Here is a 19472-nt window from a genome sequence, read left to right as displayed (position 1 = left end):
ATAAAAAGTAATAAAGTATAATTAAAATGGAACTTCATTCCTTGAATCCTGAAAGGTCGGAACATGCAGTACAGAGAGCAGTGAAATGGAGCACACACACACAAATGTGAAAAAATATGAAACCAAACACCTACCGTACAGTATTTGGGTAGAGAGACACATGAAGCGTGATGAAGGCTAGAAGACAACACAGAAAGAAACACAAACTTTCTGTTGGCAGATCTGTGTATGATCAAGGCCTCCCTCATGGTTGGGAAGATATGGAACCTATTGTATGAGCAAGTTCCACAGTTAATGAGGGAAACCTGTGTAAAATATAATTAATTTAGGATTTAGGATTCTTATTTCAAAATATTCATCTATATTATAAAGGCATATATATATGTATATTTCTAACACCCTTTTAATTCCATGGGATTACAAACATTTTTTTTCCAAACAAAGGCAAAAACAACACAAAAGTATTTTATTAAATTTCTAAGATTCCCAACAGAAAACCTTAAAATACAAGAGTCTAAGATGTGCAAGAAATTGTTGAAACATGTAATTGTAAATCAGATCCTTTAACAGAATGGCTATTTGCAAAACAAAGGGAACTGACACACTGGAACTGTAAGGAAGATGCTGTAAAGAAAAGTGAAAATCTTTTATTTGAGACATTCATGTGCCCATTTCATAAAATATATAAATTCATTTTGAAGGCTGTATGAGGCATGAGTTGCTTCATTTATTCTAGTCATTTTTTCGCTCTGAACTGAAAAAAATAATTTTATCTGAATTGATCTTCAGGTATTCCATTGATCGTCACACAGACTTGGAAAGATTATTTAACATCCATCCTGGGAATGGATCAATCTTTACTCTCAGGCCTCTTGACCGGGAGGAATTTGCATGGCATAACATTTCAGTGATTGCAACAGAGTTCAGTAAGTAACTTTCAAATACTTTTATAGAATGTGTGGAGGAACTATTTATTAGAGTGTTTAGTAAACTACTGTGAAATAAAAGGATAATGAACTTATCAATCAAACGATCTGCTTCTAAAAAGGTTTTCAGTACTGATGAGACCCTGTAAGACACTAATTACCATTGCACTATATGCACAAGATAAATTGTGGTCACTCTCAATTTTAATAAAATTAATTTCATTATATATAATGCCATCAAATAAGGAATCGGCCTTTATTTTCTTAAAGACTCTGATGTCCAGTAATGAATGCTGTATCCACTAAGGAAGGAAAGAGACACATGATCATGCTCATCTGTAGAGCTATTTATCATTGGACCTGTTGCAGGGAGCTTGACAAACTCCATAGATCTTGAGAGTTATGGCTTGCCAAAAATGGGACACTACTCACCAAGTGAGGATGTGAAGCGATGGGGTAAAATGAACTGATCCTGGAGGTTTTGATTAGTAACTGTCACACTAGATGAGGCGCTGCAAGCAATGTTGTTGCAATACCAGTATAATGCTGATAACTGATTCCCATTTCTGTGATATCTTGGCATGGCAAGGAATTGTCCAGTTAGAGCAGCCAGACCAACCCTTTGGAGAGTAATAATATTTTTGTTAATATTAGTGATGGAACATACAGAATTTATTGTTTTATCAACCAGCCCTAATGCCAGAGTGCAGAAATCTGGTATTGATCTTGGCTAGTTAGGATACCAAAAAAATTGAAAACTTTAAAATACCAGGAAGCAAAAATATTTTTGAGAGAAAACATAATATACTGAGCATCGATAACTTTAGGACTTATAATTATAAAGGCTTATTGGTTTATTATCAGGACAATTACAAAATCAGTCTTTTTTAGAGTAGGTGCACCAACATTTCACTGCAGAAATAACATAAGTAAATGTGTTGTGCTGAGTAACGTTTGTTATGGGCAGGATTATTCAACCAAGGGTTTAGTGTGAACGTTAGAGGCTAGTAGTACAGTATCTGTTGCAATTGCAGAAACCAGTGGCAGCTTTCTGTACATCTGTGATGCATGATTCACACCAGTCTGCAGATGCTGCCTAGTGGGATTCTTTACTACTGCCCTCGTAGAACCTGGAAAAGCATGTGCCTTTGTGTTGGTTCCTTAAATATTCAATTGAGTTCAAGTCTTGATGGTTCGTCTACGGCATGCCAGCAAATCATAATTGGAAAAATGAACAAAATACGTACCATCGTTACCGATATTATGAAGTCTATGTTCCTTACTTAATCCGTGAGGCTTACTGCATGCAAAACCAGCCTTCGGTACTGTTAAAGGTGATTGATGTCTGTGAATTGAACTGCAGCCGATGTATTCTGCTACTTTCTTAACAGGCAACCCCAAACAGGTCAGCCGAGTTCCCGTTTTCATCAGGGTGCTGGATATCAATGACAATGCCCCAATGCTTGCCACTTACTATGAGACATTTGTCTGTGAAAATGCGAAGGCTAACCAGGTAATGGGGAAACAAAAATCAAGAGCAACATACTAAGAATCGCTAAATAAATTTTGAATGTCTAATAATATACGGCTTGACAAAGAGTTAATTTAAGCTTGTTTTATTAATTTTTTCTTAATTCCCATTTGAAGCAGATGGCAGGCTTTGCAGCTTCTCCATATTTTTACATACAGCAGTAAACTGTATAGTTCTTGTGGATGCACGCCACAGATAATATTAATTTAAGTGACTTCCCTCAAACATATGGCATGTTTCTGTAATTATGAGGAAAGAAAACATTTGCCTTATCATCAAGAAATTCAAGAACATCAATAACTCTTTCTCACCCCAAAAAATTAAGAATACAGCCTATGGTATCTGACTTTACTTCATGAAACCAACAACCTTGGAAGCATCCTTCTTAAATTAGCTCTAAAACTTAGCTATGAATAATGCGAAAGTCAAACTAAAATGAGAATGACATGCCTCTTAAAAATAAATATTTCTGAATGACTAACAGTGACTGCAACTGGAGGATTTTATTAATAGAACCTTACAGTATTCGGTTGGACATTTTTTTTTCCTGAAAAAATAACTTCAGCTCCACAAGAGGAGAGGATCTGTCAGTACAGATGCAATCTGTTGTCTGATGGCTGTTGCACTTTGCAAGTCTCTTTGGTTATTTCTTTTCATTTCCTTCTGTCTTCCCTTGTTTCAAGGTGAAAACTTTCTGTGTTAGCAAGGTCTTCCCAGCTCTTGCTATTTTCAATTAGGGTTGCCACCTGATGCCTTTATTCCTGAACACTGTGAGTTAGGAAAGGGTCCTTACCACATTGTAATTGAAAGCAATGCCGTAAGATATTGTATGTCAATACCTAAAGCTGAACACAAATACTTTAATTTAGTTAGCTAAAGCACCAGGCATTAGCTTTCCTTAAAACAATCAATCACATGTCATCCATAGCCTTGGTAGACTCTGAAGACTTGGTAGACTCTAGAGCCTTTGGAAAAATGTTTAGTGAAAAGAATGTTAATAATCCATACTAATACATTGTTCATGTAGGATATGCATTTTCAGCAATATTTCTGAATAGGAGAGATTCTTAAGTACATTGTTTTATGTTTTTCCATGTGACATGTTGCTTAGAATTCCAAGGTGTTTATCAAATAAAAAATGTAGTGGTTTGAAAATGATGTTTTTATACTTAAGGGATTGTAATTACATATAGAATTTTTAGAGATAAAATTTAACAACTGTTTATTATATTGATAACTATTACATATTATATAATATTACATATTATATTGATTTCGATTGTATACCTTAAGGCCACATGAAAAATTCTGCTTAGAATTTTTTTCCAGTCAAAAAAGTCTCATGAAGTTAATAATTTGTAATTTAGAGAAATTCTTGGCAATCCATTGCTAACCATTATTGATGGAAAATGTGGCCAACCATAATTACTAGGTATAAAACCATTTTTCAGCAGTAGCAGAGGCAGGTCGTTGTCTGCTGCACTCTGTCACTGCAGTAGTTTTAGTGTTAAACTACAGTGAAGAAATTCTTGATACCTCTTCCCGAACAAGTGTGATGTCCTGTAGATGATTCATTCATAATGCACTTCTTTCGAATTATTTAAGATTCCTGAATCTTTGAATTTCAGGGGTTCATATATCTTCAAGGATTTCAAAAGATCATTTTAATAATTTCAAGTGAAATGTGCGTATGTTGTTTTAATTACTGAGTTACAAACAAGTTTGAAGAATTGTTCATTTGTGATCTGTAGGTTACAAACATGACAGCTTTTTAACTAAATGGTGCTTCTGTAAAGATTATTGCTTAGAATGGTTTTAACGTTTAGAATTGTTAGAACGTTTTGCTTCTATGAATGACATTAGACAATTATTATTTGTAGTAAATAACTCTAAAATGTAAAATTTGAAAGCACAAATGCACAAATATGGGAAAAGTAACAACAGAGAATAAATATTTGCTACAAAAGCAAGTGAAAACCCAGTTGTTTCAATTGTTTCAACCTTTCTTCACTGTTCTATAAATGTCAGTAACAACTGGAATGGAAGTGCCGTTAATTTTACCCTGCCTAAAACTAATCCCATTCACATCACTGCATGGTCTGACAGAAATGCCATGTAAGATCTTGTAAATGAAAAAGAAAAAATGTTGAAGTATGCTTCCAAAAATATGTCTATCATGAGTAAAAAAATAGATCAAACTTTCATGAAATCTTGTTTCCTTTTTACAGCGGATACAAACAGTGAGTGCAGTAGATGCTGATGACCCTACTGGTGGGCACAAATTTTTCTTCAGCTTATCACCAGAAGCCTCTGTCAATGCAAACTTCACAGTCCGAGATAACAGAGGTAAGCAGAGCACTGTCTGAAGTTAACTAGCTCTTATCTGCTTACTCTGAACATTGCAAACTTTTTTTAGAAAAGAAAAAGAGCTCTTAGTCCTTTAACCACCTGTCATTTTACTAGTGACTTCACAGTAATGTAAGCATTTTTAACTTCAAATTAGCCTATTATTTTCCAACAGTTTCCATACAAGATATTGTGACATTTCCAAAACATAAACATTTAATGGGCGATTAAAAAGCAACAACGAAAAAGATGCATTCTGTTTAAAACGTACAGTTGCAAAGTCAGATGAGTAATTGCAGAACAACGCTCCATTCAGCATCTGTTCCTTTCTGCAACAAAACACAAATGCTAAGATTCTGACACCAGATACATGGAATTCAAAATCAAGTTCCAGCTGCAGTTGTTTCAGTCTAATGTCTTCATTAAAAAAAAAGAGTTTTGCAATAGACTAACAAAAGACATTTATGCCAAAATAAATGTTGTTGATTAGTTTATTTATTCTTTGATACAAAGAAGGCTACCTGGTCAAAGTAAAGTTTCAGAAGTCTATTCATAGAACTTTTGGGAAATGTTTTGGAAAGTCCTTAAACAGTGGTGACTGTATTAATGATAGTAGTGTTGATGTACACAACCATACAGTTATGAGTAACCCAAACCATCTGCAAAACATCATGTCAATTTATACTCTGGTAAAAATCAGTAAAAAAATCTCTGTTTTTAAAGTAATCTCATAATATTGCATTACTTCATTATCTTAATTCCACGAAACAAAGAGAAAGAATAACAAATCGAGAGTCAATCAAAAATCAAATGTTTTCACACTGAATGAATAGACTTTTAAAAACGAGAAATATCAAGTAAATGATCATGTGAGAATTAAGCGGTGACTTACAGAAAATGTCAAATTGTCATTTAATGCACTCTGGTGGTCATGACGTAAGACTGTACTTATTGTGATACCAATGTTAATTATTTGACTAAAAGTGTTTCTAATAACTGAATATACAGTGCCTTGCGAAAGTATTCGGCCCCCTTGAACTTTTCAACCTTTTGCCACATTTCAGGCTTCAAACATAAAGATATACATTTTTTATTTTATGTGAAGAATCACCAACAAGTGGGACACAATTGTGAAGTGGAACGAAATCTATTGGATTTTTGAAACTTTTTTAACTAATAAAAAAATGAAAAGTGGGGCGTGCAAAATTATTCGGCCCCTTTACTTTCAGTGCAGCAAACTCACTCCAGAAGTTCAGCGAGGATCTCTGAATGATCCAATGTTGTCCTAAATGACTGATGGTGATAAATAGAATCCACCTGTGTGTAATCAAGTCTCTGTATAAATGCACCTGCTCTGTGATAGTCTCAAGGTTCTGTTGAAAGCGCAGAGAGCATCATGAAGACCAAGGAACACACCAGGCAGGTCCGTAATACTGTTGTGGAGAAGTTTAAAGCCGGATTTGGATACAAAAAGATTTCCCAAGCTTCAAACATCCCAAGGAGCACTGTGCAAGCGATCATCTTGAAATGGAAGGAGTATCAGACCACTGCAAATCTACCAAGACCTGGCCGTCCCTCTAAACTTTCAGCTCAGACAAGGAGAAGACTGATCAGAGATGCAGCCAAGAGGCCCATGATCACTCTGGATGAACTGCAGAGAACTACAGCTGAGGTGGGAGAGTCTGTCCATAGGACAACAATCAGTCTTACACTGCACAAATCTGGCCTTTATGGAAGAGTGGCAAGAAGAAAGCCATTTCTCAAAGATATCCATAAAAAGTCTCGTCTAAAGTTTGCCACAAGCCACCTGGGAGACACCCCAAACATGTGGAAGAAGGTGCTCTGGTCAGATGAAACCAAAATCGAACTTGCTTTTCTTCAGCAGGGACAGGGAAGATGGTTAAAATTGAGGGGAAGATGGATGCAGCCAAATACAGGACCATTCTGGATGAAAACCTGTTGGAGTCTGCAAAAGACCTGAAACTGGGACAGAGATTTATCTTCCAACAAGACAATGATCCCAAACATACAGCAAAATCTACAAAGGAATGGTTCACAAATAAACGTATCCAGGTGTTTGAATGGCCAAGTCAAAGTCCAGACCTGAATCCAATCGAGAATCTGTGGAAAGAGCTGAAAACTGCTGTTCACAAACGCTCTCCATCCAACCTCACTGAGCTCGAGCTGTTTTGCAAGGAAGAATGGGCAAGAATTTCAGTCTCTCGATGTGCAAAACTGATAGAGACATACCCCAAGCGACTTGCAGCTGTAATCGCAGCAAAAGGTGGCTCTACGAAGTATTAACGCAAGGGGGCCGAATAATTTTGCACGCCCCACTTTTCATTTTTTTATTAGTTAAAAAAGTTTCAAAAATCCAATAGATTTCGTTCCACTTCACAATTGTGTCCCACTTGTTGGTGATTCTTCACATAAAATAAAAAATTTATATCTTTATGTTTGAAGCCTGAAATGTGGCAAAAGGTTGAAAAGTACAAGGGGGCCGAATACTTTCGCAAGGCACTGAATGAGCATGTGCTCTGTTACCAGCAGGATCTGACAATGGCACATAAAAAACAATATCACTAGCCACAGTAATAGGCAGTAGTTGATAAGCATGGCTTGTCTGAAGAAAAAAACATCCTTCAAGAAAATCTTCAATGAACTTATGTTAAATCACATTTTTACCATGCAAAAATTATAAACTTAGATGGGTATTTTTATCAATTAGGTACGGTAGTGATGGACTGAAAAATAGCAAACACAAAAAACTTTAATATGGGCACAGAGAGCCTGAGCTGGAGATAAGGCTAATGTCAATTCAGGTCCTATATCATCTTATAGTTCAAGTACTGCCTTGCTGCTTAGATGTTATCTCCAGCATTTTTCCTCTTTGAGATGATTAAACAGGGTCATGCTCACCTAAAATATCTTCTCTCTTATCCTCTGATCAGAAGAAAAAGCATGATCCTTGCCTCTGTTTAATGTGACTATCACAGTAGCCATAATGGTAACTGCAACGATAAGCCACTGTTTGTGCTTACAAGCTTTGTAAATTTCATTACAAAACTACCACCTTTGTTACGTACTGTATGTTTCTTCCTACTTTTTGACTTAATAAATCTTACAATTAATTTGAAGATTGAGCTATTTTACTGTGAGAATTGCCCTGAATGTCCTAGGCAAATATGAATATTGTATATCAAATTAAAAAATGACTTATAGAACATCACTTTTAAATGAATGTTTTTGACATCAAAAAGCTGAAAATACAGCGGCTTGTTTGGCAAGGTACTCATAGAAAGACAAATATTAAAACTCAGGACATGAGTTTTTTTTTAATGAAGAAATTGTATGTGTTTGTAGGCTTTCATTGTAATATTGCTTGTTGCTTAATATTTACAGTGTCTGTGAGAGTTTTGGAGTAGGGATATTGGTCAATCTCAAATTATAACTGAGACCACCAAGGACTTTGTCAAAATGAAAATGAGATGCAATTAGATTTACTTCAGTGCTCATTTGCACACTAGTATTGATCAAAAGAAACGTGTATTTAGTTTGAAACAAGATGTTTTGCGAAGCCTTTTTGTTCTTTGTATGGTTTAGTATTCTGGATCTGTAATTGTATTCCCTGACTGAAATCTACACTATTCAACTTCCTACCAAGGTATGGAAAGCAGTCATTGAAAAAAGACTGAAGGCAATAATAGGTCCACTTTGTGTTTCCTGTGCTCTCTTTTTAATATTTTACTGCAGACAACACTGCAGGAATCCTTACAAGGCGAAGTGGGTTTAGTCGACTGGAAAGAAGTACCTACCATCTGCCTGTGGTGATATCGGATGGGGACTACCCCATGCAGAGCAGTACAAACACACTGACTGTTCGTGTGTGCACCTGTGACAAGGAGGGGAATATGCAATCCTGCAATGCTGAAGCTCAGATGCTGCCTGCTGGACTCAGCACTGGGGCCTTAGTTGCCATCCTGCTCTGCATCATTATTCTTCTCAGTAAGTACTACATCTATTTTCACAGTGACCTTTCCTAACACAGATACTTTTCATATTGTCAATGTCATGAAAAGGGCTGGAAATTGATTGGATATGCACTATGGTTACATTGGAATTCTATGCATTTGCCAGTTAGACCACACAGCATTTGCTATTTAATTCTGTAATTTTTTAGCACACTTCAAGAGCTAACATCCATTTGTCTTTCTAGCTGCAATGTACATGCAACATAACACATCACTGGCAATTATTGCATTGCAATTTAGGTTTTAGTCTATGACATTATTTCCAGGGATAAGTAATTTCCAACTGCATTTCATTTTTAAATCCAATTTTCATTAAAGCAAACCACCGCACAGAAACACTGCGGAAGTAACAGCAACTCTTTCTCTGTCTCCAGTTATAGTGGTTTTGTTTGCTGCCCTGAGGAGGCAGAAGAAAAAGGAGCCTCTGATCATCTCCAAGGAAGACGTCAGAGACAACGTTGTCAGCTACAACGATGAAGGGGGTGGTGAAGAGGACACCCAGGCCTTTGATATTGGGACGCTGCGAAATCCCGAAGCCATTGAGGATAACAAGCAGCGCAGGGATATCATTCCAGAATCTCTTTACCCTTCTCGACGAACTGCGCTCACCCGGGATAATGCAGACGTCAGAGACTTCATAAACCAAAGGCTGCAAGAAAACGACACAGACCCAGCTGCTCCTCCTTATGACTCCTTAGCAACGTACGCCTATGAAGGCAACGGCTCCGTAGCTGAATCCCTAAGCTCTCTGGAGTCGGCAACAACAGAGGGGGATCAAGACTACAATTACCTCAGCGAGTGGGGGCCCCGATTTAAGAAACTGGCAGAGATGTATGGGGGCGAGGACAGTGACAGAGATTCCTAACTTGAGTTGTCATACCGGGGAGAACAATACTGCACTGGCACAGAACGTGACCATCAAACAGCGCGGACGATAATGCAGCCACTGTTCTACAAAGTGCCCTTTTACAGTAATCATCCAATCCTTGGGAATCCATGGTGAACAAGCAGTAGGTTGGAGGATCTGGTTTCAGTCTGCAGTTTACGAAACTGCCATTTCTGAATAGATACATTTCTTCAAGTTGCTTTGCTGAGTTCAGTTTGATCTTAATTTTTTTTTTCTTTCTTAAGCTGCCCATTCAGACATGCTGTGGAAGGGCAGGAATTTTTATAAACTTACATCCACTATTGTTCATATTTATCTTGTTTCTGAGATATATTTGAATATTGCAGGTCCTGTCTTAGCTTATGTTCACTGTACCTTAAGTACAGCTTGCTGTATTGTTTTTTTAAGCATTTCTGATACAAACAAATCCCTTGAAAATTCCGGTTTGGCTTTGATAGAGCTTTGACACATACATATGGATTCCTGCTGACAGACTTTATGATTAAAGTCATATGAAGCTGATGATCTAGCAACTTGTTTTTACTTTTCTGAATTACAGTATCAATGGTTTTTGGATTACAGTTTCAGGTATGTTATTGAATTAATTAAGGGGAAGGTGAGGACCAAACTATTAGTGTATAATAAATGACTGAAATGTAATAAAGCAAAGCTTTTATGGACACATTAGAATGCCACTTTGAATTGTTTGTTGTGAAATAACTTCATATTTAAAGCAACAGTGGCCCATTAAATGCATTATACAAAATGTTGTACTGTCTATACAAGACTATCCCGTTACATTTGTCATTATTTTTTTTTCTCACGGCTCAGATTGCCATCCTGAGCAATTTCTCTCAGGGTCTTCCATCATACTGCAACACAGACCACAACTAGCATCCAGCAGTTTTACCTGGAAGGCTGTCATTGTGAAGCATAATGTACATATTCCAGCACTGTTGCAAAGAACGTCCTGCTGTAAGTAGGTCACATGAATAGCACTGTGCGGGCTCAGAGATTTTATCTTTTGATGGATGGAAAGATTCCTTGATACATGCAGCTGCAACAGTGTTAAAAAGCTCCAAGGACGATGGTGTTCATGTGTGAGACAGCAAATCACCACAAACAAACCATTCCAGATAAACTAGGGACCAAGTTGAGAAAATGAGAGCATCTGTAAGACCACATATACAGTATCTTGGACTAATGGATACATTCTGTATGTAAACTATCACTGTACTACTGAAACGTGGTGCAAAAAAGTGGAACAGTTCACACAAATGCACACCAAATCAAAGTCCCTGTCTTTGTGATCTAATCACTACCCACAGGCCACATTAAGAGATTCTTTTCTGTCCAATAAATATAAATAATTAGACATTTTTCCACCAATATCCTGCATGTACATTTTCAAGGCATTTTCTACCCTAAAGTAAGTCCCATAAAATAATGAAAAAAACCAATGAACATGTAAAGTATCGTTTTCTGAATATTTCTTCATATGCTTTCTTGCGAGTTGATTTAACAGTAGCTTAGACAATCTTAAAAATGGCACAAATGTTTTTTTTTTAATTTTTTAAGCAAGTTAAAGACTGTTCTTTTGCACTTGAACTCCCATTTTGCAGTTGTGTATTTTCTATTTCTGTTTGAGCAAATGGTGTCAAAATGGGATGTATTATTATTATTCTATATAAAAGATTGAGTTCTGCTGCGACAAAATGTTTCCAGATTTCCATGTGTGACTACAGTGTTGACAAAAAAAAATAAAACTTGAATTAGCTCATGCTATTGAATTACATGAAGTTTACATTTGAAGGATTTTAATTTTTAAACAATAAAAAATTGGGCTTTTTAAAAATTGCATTTTAATTAACTGTGCTGCCTATACTCTATAACTAATCAAACATTAAGACTTTTTTTTTCTTTTAAATTGTGATTGCCTTCAAAAATCAGTGTGGTTTCTGAAATAAAAATATATAATTTTTCAGAACATAGGGAGCATATACCCATAATCCAGAAAAGTGAGCTTCAATTTCTGAACTTGTTTTGAAAAATAGAATATTAGGTCTAAACATTTTAATCTTCTGTAATGTTGATGTGGCTGGCCCATTTGTTATTCTTCACCATTATATCGGTGTTGTGTTACTAACAAATTATTTTATTGTCATTGTTGAATGAAATCAGAGGTTTTGTGCAGTGCTTTTCAGAAGCCTATAATAAACATGCATCATTTATTTGCTTTGTACAAAGTGATATTTTGTACCAAATATTTCTATGACATTACGTGATAAACCTTTTTTTTAGAACACAATGATAACACGCAATGTAACACTTGTACTGTAAGTCTAAGTGAAAAATATGGACAATATAACTCATCTCATGATATGAAAAGTTCACAATAATTAAACATAATAAATCTTTTTAAGAAAATTTTTGTTCTGCCTTTTTTTCTGATGACAACAGTAAGGGTTTCAAAATACCGTTGCCTACAGAGGCAGAGCAGACCTTAATGTGAATTGCTTTGTAAATGATCAGGTCTTGGTCAGCTTCAGTCTGAGATTATATGCAGTTACTAATTAGAAATAATCTATAATCTTTTCGTTGGAAATCAGATTTAGAAGAAGCAAACCATTTTAAAATTGTTTTAGAAAAGCCAGATGTGAGACAGATGGCTGCATTTTAGAAAAAGGGAATAGTAATTGAATCATATCAGCTCCTTCACCCTTCATAATTGTTTATGACAGTGCACCAATGCCAACACTTTAGAATTGATTTTAGACATATTATGTTCTCTTTGATAAGATAACATACATTTTTTGTGGCAGTTAGTAGCAGGAGTTAAAAACATTGATATTTGTTGACTGGGTATACAGCAGAATCAACAGAAGTGGATTGCAATTAAATAAATCTCTTATCAAACAAAAATAAACAAGAAAACTTAAATGAAAGAACTGCTGTAGCAAAACGTACTTGTAGATGTACTGTACCGTACCATTATAGTCTTGCATCAATTTTCACACTGGCCTGTAGGCAATTGTGAAGTCAAACTAACTACAATGTACGGATTCCTTTAAGAATAATATCAGTTACCTGCAAGCATGCCACTTTCAATAGGATTCAGGAGTGCACCTATGCCTTGAGGGTCCGGAAATGAAATATGATTTTTTTTAAATAACCTGTTGAGCTAGGATGTGGTTCTCAGGCATTCTTATTCATATCATGCAATCACTAAAGAATACGAACTGCACCACCAATGGCAGATACTTCCCTTAGGGTAGCATATAATTGCTTTTGGTAAGATTGCAGACAAGTGTGCTTCTCCGAACCTCACCAGGTAATTATGCCATGCATTTTTTATTTTAAGTGCTTCTCAACATAAAGTATGCATAGCCTGTGATTGATCCTCAGCATAATTTGTATAAAAATGAAAAAGGTGACTTTATATGCATCACCTTCAGTCCATTCAGCCTAAGCCATTTTAAGGCAGTTTTGAATTGGTATATTTTTGTCTTTAAGGTGCATACTGAATAGTGTGAACTGGTATGGAGTTTAATGTATAAAGGCGTTATACAGGGGTATGACTTTATGATTTAGGGCACTATTTTTAAAACAAACTTGGTGCATTACCCTTGGTGACACATGATGCATCTTTTAAGCATAATATCTGCAATGGACTTTCATTGCTTGTTTTTAAAATCTCATTGTTCACTTCACTTTTGTAACAACGTTGAGGGAATGTATTTAGTGGTGTTCCAATCTAATGCACAGTTTGCTTTATGAAAAAAAAGTTGTGTTCAAGAGAAAAAAACTATTTGTAATGTGAAATCAACAAATTAAAAGAGTAAAAAAATAATTAATAGGTGTTGCCTAATGTTTACTTTCTTTCACAATGAACAAAGACTCAATGTTTGAAAAATGAGGCAGAAAATATTTAAAAGCCACGTTTGCCATTATTTATTATGAAATTGGATTTTTTTAAAAAATAAAACACTAATAGCAATGACACTTCAGAGAAAACACATTACCTTAATACAATAAAACAATGACACATCGCAAAACAGAAACAAAACAATATTTATAGCTTCCTCAGGCTCGTGATCACTTGTGTTCTCCTTCTTCCTCAGATTGGCCAGAAATGAGCTCAGAAATGGGAGCAAGCTTAATGGACACTTCCAGGGCGCTCCGCTTCCTTCTTGCTCTCCTCTGTCTCATCGGACTCCTTCTCCTGCCTTTCTCTCTCTCGTCTCATTTCTTTTAGCTCTTGCCTGTACTTCCGCTCAATGAAGCGCTTCTGATGAGCCATCTGGGGAAAGTTATCTGGTGCAAAAAGAGATGTCAGATATAAGCAGAGGACAGTAAGTAGTGCAGAAAGACACACTCAACTTCTAGCTGGCTCTTTGAGGGAAAGCTGTTGCAAATAATTTGCCTGTAACACACAAAATGGAAATAAAAAGACTACATAGTCCATAAAATTTTTAAACGAACACATTAGAACAGATCTAAAAAAATATCTCACCATCCACCAAATCTCAAAGCCCAAGTACTCTTAGCACAGCAGAAATATAAAAACTGAAGTGCAGTCTGAATTCACTGGCAGACCTCATCGTGGTTTTAGAAAAGAATTGTAGTGATCTGCGGTTTTTAATTATTAGTTCACAAAAATGAACTTAAATGACTCCTCTAATTACTGGAATTAAAACAAATGTTTGGAACTTTCTGATCAGTCAGTTCTTGTGAAGTACGGAAACATGCAGACCCAGAAAACTACTGACTTTCATTATCTATTTCAATTAGAAAGATTTCTAAATATTTACATTTTTCATCGGCAATCAAAATAATTAAATACTTATGAATATATTTTACATCTCATCAATTTAATTTTTGGACAATTAAACACAGTTCAAACTAATTAAAACATTCTAGGATTCACAGAATCCTGGTGGTGCCATTTTTTTACAATGCCTTCTCATTACTGCTCTTTTTTAATTAAAGGTGCAGTGACTGCTCTTCACTGAGAAAAAGGTTATAAATCCTGATTGAATTACTGATTGCACAAGCAATGATAAATACTTCTGGCCACGACGACAAACACTTACATATCCTTATTTCATGCGATCTTTTCAATCTGACTGCAAAGTGTGTAGGCTCCTGGAGCCCTTAATTTCTCAATACTGAACAGAACGGCTTATACTGGAATTCGGCTGACTCATTGTAGGGCAATAGAAATGTAGTCATTTTGTGAGTTGTAAACGAGAGGGAGTTACAGTTAACATGACATAACACCCATGATGCTGTAAAAATAACAATGATAGTGGGTGCAACAGAACCCCAGAAAGCCTATTTTAGATGTGAAAATAAGAGCATATTTAGTTACCACAATGATAAAGTTAAACGCATGATATTTGGAAGCAACTTATAACTATAATTAAATTGAGACATTTTCACCAAGATTTCTACTTGGGCTGTAGGTTTAATTACAAGACTTTTACTGCATTTTCAAGAGAAGATATACACTTAAAACTAAACATACATTAACGCACTTTCTGTACCTGCACGGTTTGCTCTATCACCGTATCTACAGTATCATCCCACAGCCCTTATATTCATGAATATCATTAAAAACAGAAAAAGATTAACAAAGACTCTCAGCTTTTCAAAACAGCTCAATTAACTGCTAATTAATTCATGGTTAAGTAATCCAATATTTCCCAAGAAAAATGTAAGCCCACCCACAGTATTGCTTTTGAGTGTGTTTCTGCTTTATAAGATGTAATCACAGTCAGTTTCAATCCTAACAGTCAGTAGAATAACTTCAGTCTTGATTCCAGTTCTCCTCAGGCACTTTCACATGCATCATTAATCTAGTTCTACCCAGCGTGGTCGCACACGGCCACAGCCTAAGTCAATATTTACTTAAGACGCGCGTCTCACTTCATCGTGTTACATCAACAAAACCACAAAACCTTTAAAGAAACCCTTTTATCAATCAAAAAGGGACAACTGGAGCTTCACAAAACCTTTTTCAGAACCGAAAAACACCAAGGTCATCAATCAAAAAACAATTGTGCGCTTCGTTACGGCCAGTGACCACGGGCTAAGTCAATATTTACTTTTGAGACCTGAGTCATATTTCATCTTTTTTCACCGACAAAACCACAAAACCTGTTCTCAATTGAAAAAGGACAACCAGAGCTTTACAAAACCGTTTTCAGAACCGAAAAACACCAAGGCAATCAATCACAAGGACACTTCTTATCTGATGATGCACTTCAGCAAACTTCCACAGTGCATCGATAAGGTAATCAATAAGCCAGCAAAGCATGACTGCAAAAGCAAAAACCAGCAAAAAAAGAATATATCCCATTTTTCTAGCTTATTCGGAAGTACGATATATATCCACAAACAAAAGGCTAGACTAACCCAACTCAAGACCTGGAGCAAACTGAAAGTTATTGGCTTTGGAATAGAAATTTGATACTGGACTGCCTGAATATAAGGTGATCTGATTGGCGAAAAATGCTGTCATTCATTGTATTTTCAGCCATTCAGACCCTAAGGGGATGAGACTTCCTCTGGAAGCCTCTGGCTATATTCCACGTGCATTCTAGCTGTCAATCACTGACTCAGAAGATGATTGCCAATGGTCCATTTTTTCACAACAGAAGGCAACTCTAAGGTTTTTTTTTGAATGCCTAACAGCAGAAAAGGGCCCTGTAGCAGTGTCTAAAGAATTTTATACCAATTGTAATGGCTTTCATTGTTATTGCTTTCAATAACTTTTTTTGGGGGGGGATGTGAGAAATTTCATTCCAGGTCCAGTCTTCACAAAACATTATGTAGATTTTTTTCAAATTGATCAATTTGTCCCAGATTTTTATCCAAGCTCATAGACACCCAGGACAAGGCCTACAAGCATTTTCAGCTACCAGACAGGCCCAAAATGGAAAATTATGACCTCTGAACACCAAAAAATGTTTTGCCTGCTGTTTTTGTTTGTTTTTTTATAGGTTTGTCTGTTGAACTGAGACATTAAGAAATAAAAGGAAGTTGTTCACACTCAAAGCCAAGGGGGTTAGCTTCAATTTAAGACCTGAACCAGGCTCCTGTTGTGTTCTGCTGCACAGATATAACAAAATGTTTAAGGGGAGGAAATTCCAGGCAGACATTGGCTAAAAGGGTCTGAAACAGTATTAAAGTCAGGAGAAAATTTCAAAGTTGAGGGAGAACAACTGGTCTAACATGGGTGCTGACTCAGCGGAACATAGTAATTTCTCCCACAAAAAAACTGTACCATGGCACAACTGTAATCACATGTTGACTAACTGTCTGCACGATGGACATACACGATTTTCGATGGAAGAAACAAAAACAAATCTTTAATCTATAAAGGATGTAACTTCTGAATATTTTTTTCCTGTTTGCTGCTTTACATGAAAAAGCTACCTCTCCAGCTTTCTTGTGGAGCACACTGCAATCAATTTCTGCAGAGAAGCAATTCTCCCCATCACCCCAGAGCTGGCTGCTGTACCACTCTGGCTTCCTGGCTCACTAAGCCTTTTCCTTTCTGTCATGTGAGAACACCACGCCAGCACTGGGAGCTCAGTGAAGCCTTCAGAATACAACAAACAGGACAGAAATATGTAATAAAGTAAAAGGGCATATATATGAAAGAAAGTATCGCAGTGAGATGCTCTTAATATTGAAAGACGTAATTTGTACTGCAAGATTTTGATGTCAGATCCGATTTAGATCAACATTTCTTTTCAAGTTAATTTTTAACGTGGCCATCATGCGCTGATAAATTGCTGAGCTTCCATTGTTTCTGTCTGGTCCGCTTTATCTGGGCTTGTCAGCAGTGTACAGTGATGTACAGCACATGTAAATCCCAAGGCTGCCATCCAGTAACTAGCTATTTCTTCAAAAGACTTGTTTCAGTAGAACTTCTAGACAAAATACAGCATTGGTACAAAACAAATTTTAGTATCAAAGCACAGGAGATCAAAGGACAGGAAACCAAATGATCCTAAAAAATGTGTAAAGCATTGACTTGCAGATTAAAAAAAAAGAAGCACATACAGTTTCAAGGTCATCTTGTGGCCTGCCTGTTACCTTTTGCTATAAAAAAAATTATGTTCTCTGCTACCTATTCATTCATTCTGCTAGTTAATCTGTATGATCCGTGCTCTGTGACTATCCATCTGATTTTGAAAATATCTCTCAATCATGTTGTATACTGGAGCTTTGTATACATACGGTATGTTCTGAAATCCATAAATAGAAACATGAAAAAAAACCATGTGAGTAAAACAAACAAACAAACAAACAAACAAAAAATTAAATTAAACAGTCAGGGGGAACATTAACCTAGCAAACTCAAAAGGTCAAAGTTGGCTGAAATAATTATGTATAATTACTGAAGGTGCAACAAAACCACATATTTCTCAAACAGCATAATGAACGTATGCTCCTTTTCACACGCATATGGAGAAAGCTGGTGTCTAGCCTAGCTGTAATATGTCTAAAACTCTGTAGCTAGACTTATAACTCACACCAGACCTTGGCAGCATACCACTCATACTCTTAAGTCTTTAAATTGGTTACCTATAAAGTCACATATTCAATAAAAGATCTTGTTACAGACTTTTGAGGCTTTAAATAATCTGACTCCATTACACATGCTTACACTCCCCTCCTGTAGGCCCAGTTGAGGGTGGTCCTCTGTTCACTGTACCCAGGACTAAATGTCGATCCACTTTTTCTGTCATTGCCCCTTTGTTATGGAATGTCCTTCCTCCAACTTTTAGTTGTAACAAAAGACATCCAATGGTCACAAATACACCTGACCCAATTTTGAAATTAAAACACTAAATCTTAAATGTCCCACAATAACCGAGCCCAACTGGGAACCATCTAGAAACAGATTGAGGCCCATTACCTTACTATCAACCAAATGAGCAAACAAATAAGAACACTGGCCTGATGGTTCTCAGAACAGTTCTCATTTTTATAAGGACAGGAGACTGTTAAAAGGTTCTTCTCATATAATAGCTGAATCAAAGTAATCTTAAATGGTATCACGTTAAGGGCCATGTAATGTGCTGGAATTCTCTTACATTCCGAAGATATAAAAATAAGACAAAATAGCTCTGAAATGTCTTTGCTGCTGTCTTTTGTAGTGCAGGATGTAGCACAAGTTAAGTCAAGCAATGAAAAGCGATGTGGTGATCTCTTTGTGCCTTATCCTGAAACCCTTTCAAGAGACAGTATTGCATTTGTACATTATGGATATGTGCTTTGAGGCTCTGAATGCAAGTTTCCAATTGACCTACAGTACCTTTTAATGATTGCATGATGCAAAACCTTAGCTGGAGGCACTTCAATCCACAATTAAGAAGACTGTTATATACAAGCAGCTTTCATGAAGCCTAGCAACTTGGATATCGAATATCCAAAACTCAAAATTAAAGCTCTATCAGTTAAGAAAAGTCTAAAGTATTTCTAACATTCACAACAGTTAAAAAATAAAGTAAAAATAAAATCATTTTTTCTAATCTGCCACATATATTTTACATACCTATATACAGTGAAATACAGTACCTGATACTTGTCTGTATTAAGAAGTACATAACAGGGTACATACATTAGAAAAAATACATTTTAACATAAATCTATTTTAAAAATCTAACGTGGCACTTTAGAACAACCAAAACAATAACGTGAACAAATTAACTCTTCAAATATGCTTGTGAGAATGA

At 36.1% G+C, this 19472-nt stretch overlaps 2 protein-coding genes across 5 annotated transcripts in view; one reads left to right on the top strand and one right to left on the bottom strand.

Annotated features, from left to right (window-relative positions):
* The window catches only part of LOC102686884 (cadherin-10-like), a 46429-nt gene extending 34282 nt beyond the window's left edge, over positions 1–12147 (top strand). The window contains exons 8-12 of the mRNA XM_006634542.3: positions 790–926; positions 2318–2439; positions 4686–4803; positions 8557–8808; positions 9209–12147. Coding sequence (XP_006634605.2) covers positions 790–926; positions 2318–2439; positions 4686–4803; positions 8557–8808; positions 9209–9699 — 1120 coding nt within the window. The 3' untranslated portion in view covers positions 9700–12147. The remainder of the gene's footprint in view (positions 1–789; positions 927–2317; positions 2440–4685; positions 4804–8556; positions 8809–9208) is intronic.
* A 1498-nt stretch (positions 12148–13645) lies between these two features.
* The window catches only part of drosha (drosha ribonuclease III), a 69559-nt gene continuing 63732 nt past the window's right edge, over positions 13646–19472 (bottom strand). For all 4 annotated transcript variants that reach the window (XM_015354794.2, XM_015354795.2, XM_015354796.2 and 1 more), the window contains one exon: positions 13646–14034. In XM_015354794.2, coding sequence (XP_015210280.2) covers positions 13877–14034 — 158 coding nt within the window. In that variant the 3' untranslated portion in view covers positions 13646–13876. The remainder of the gene's footprint in view (positions 14035–19472) is intronic.

Source organism: Lepisosteus oculatus, chromosome 6 (assembly GCF_040954835.1).
Source record: "Lepisosteus oculatus isolate fLepOcu1 chromosome 6, fLepOcu1.hap2, whole genome shotgun sequence".
NCBI classification, from domain to species: domain Eukaryota; kingdom Metazoa; phylum Chordata; class Actinopteri; order Semionotiformes; family Lepisosteidae; genus Lepisosteus; species Lepisosteus oculatus.
This window is presented reverse-complemented; position numbering and strand designations above follow the sequence as displayed.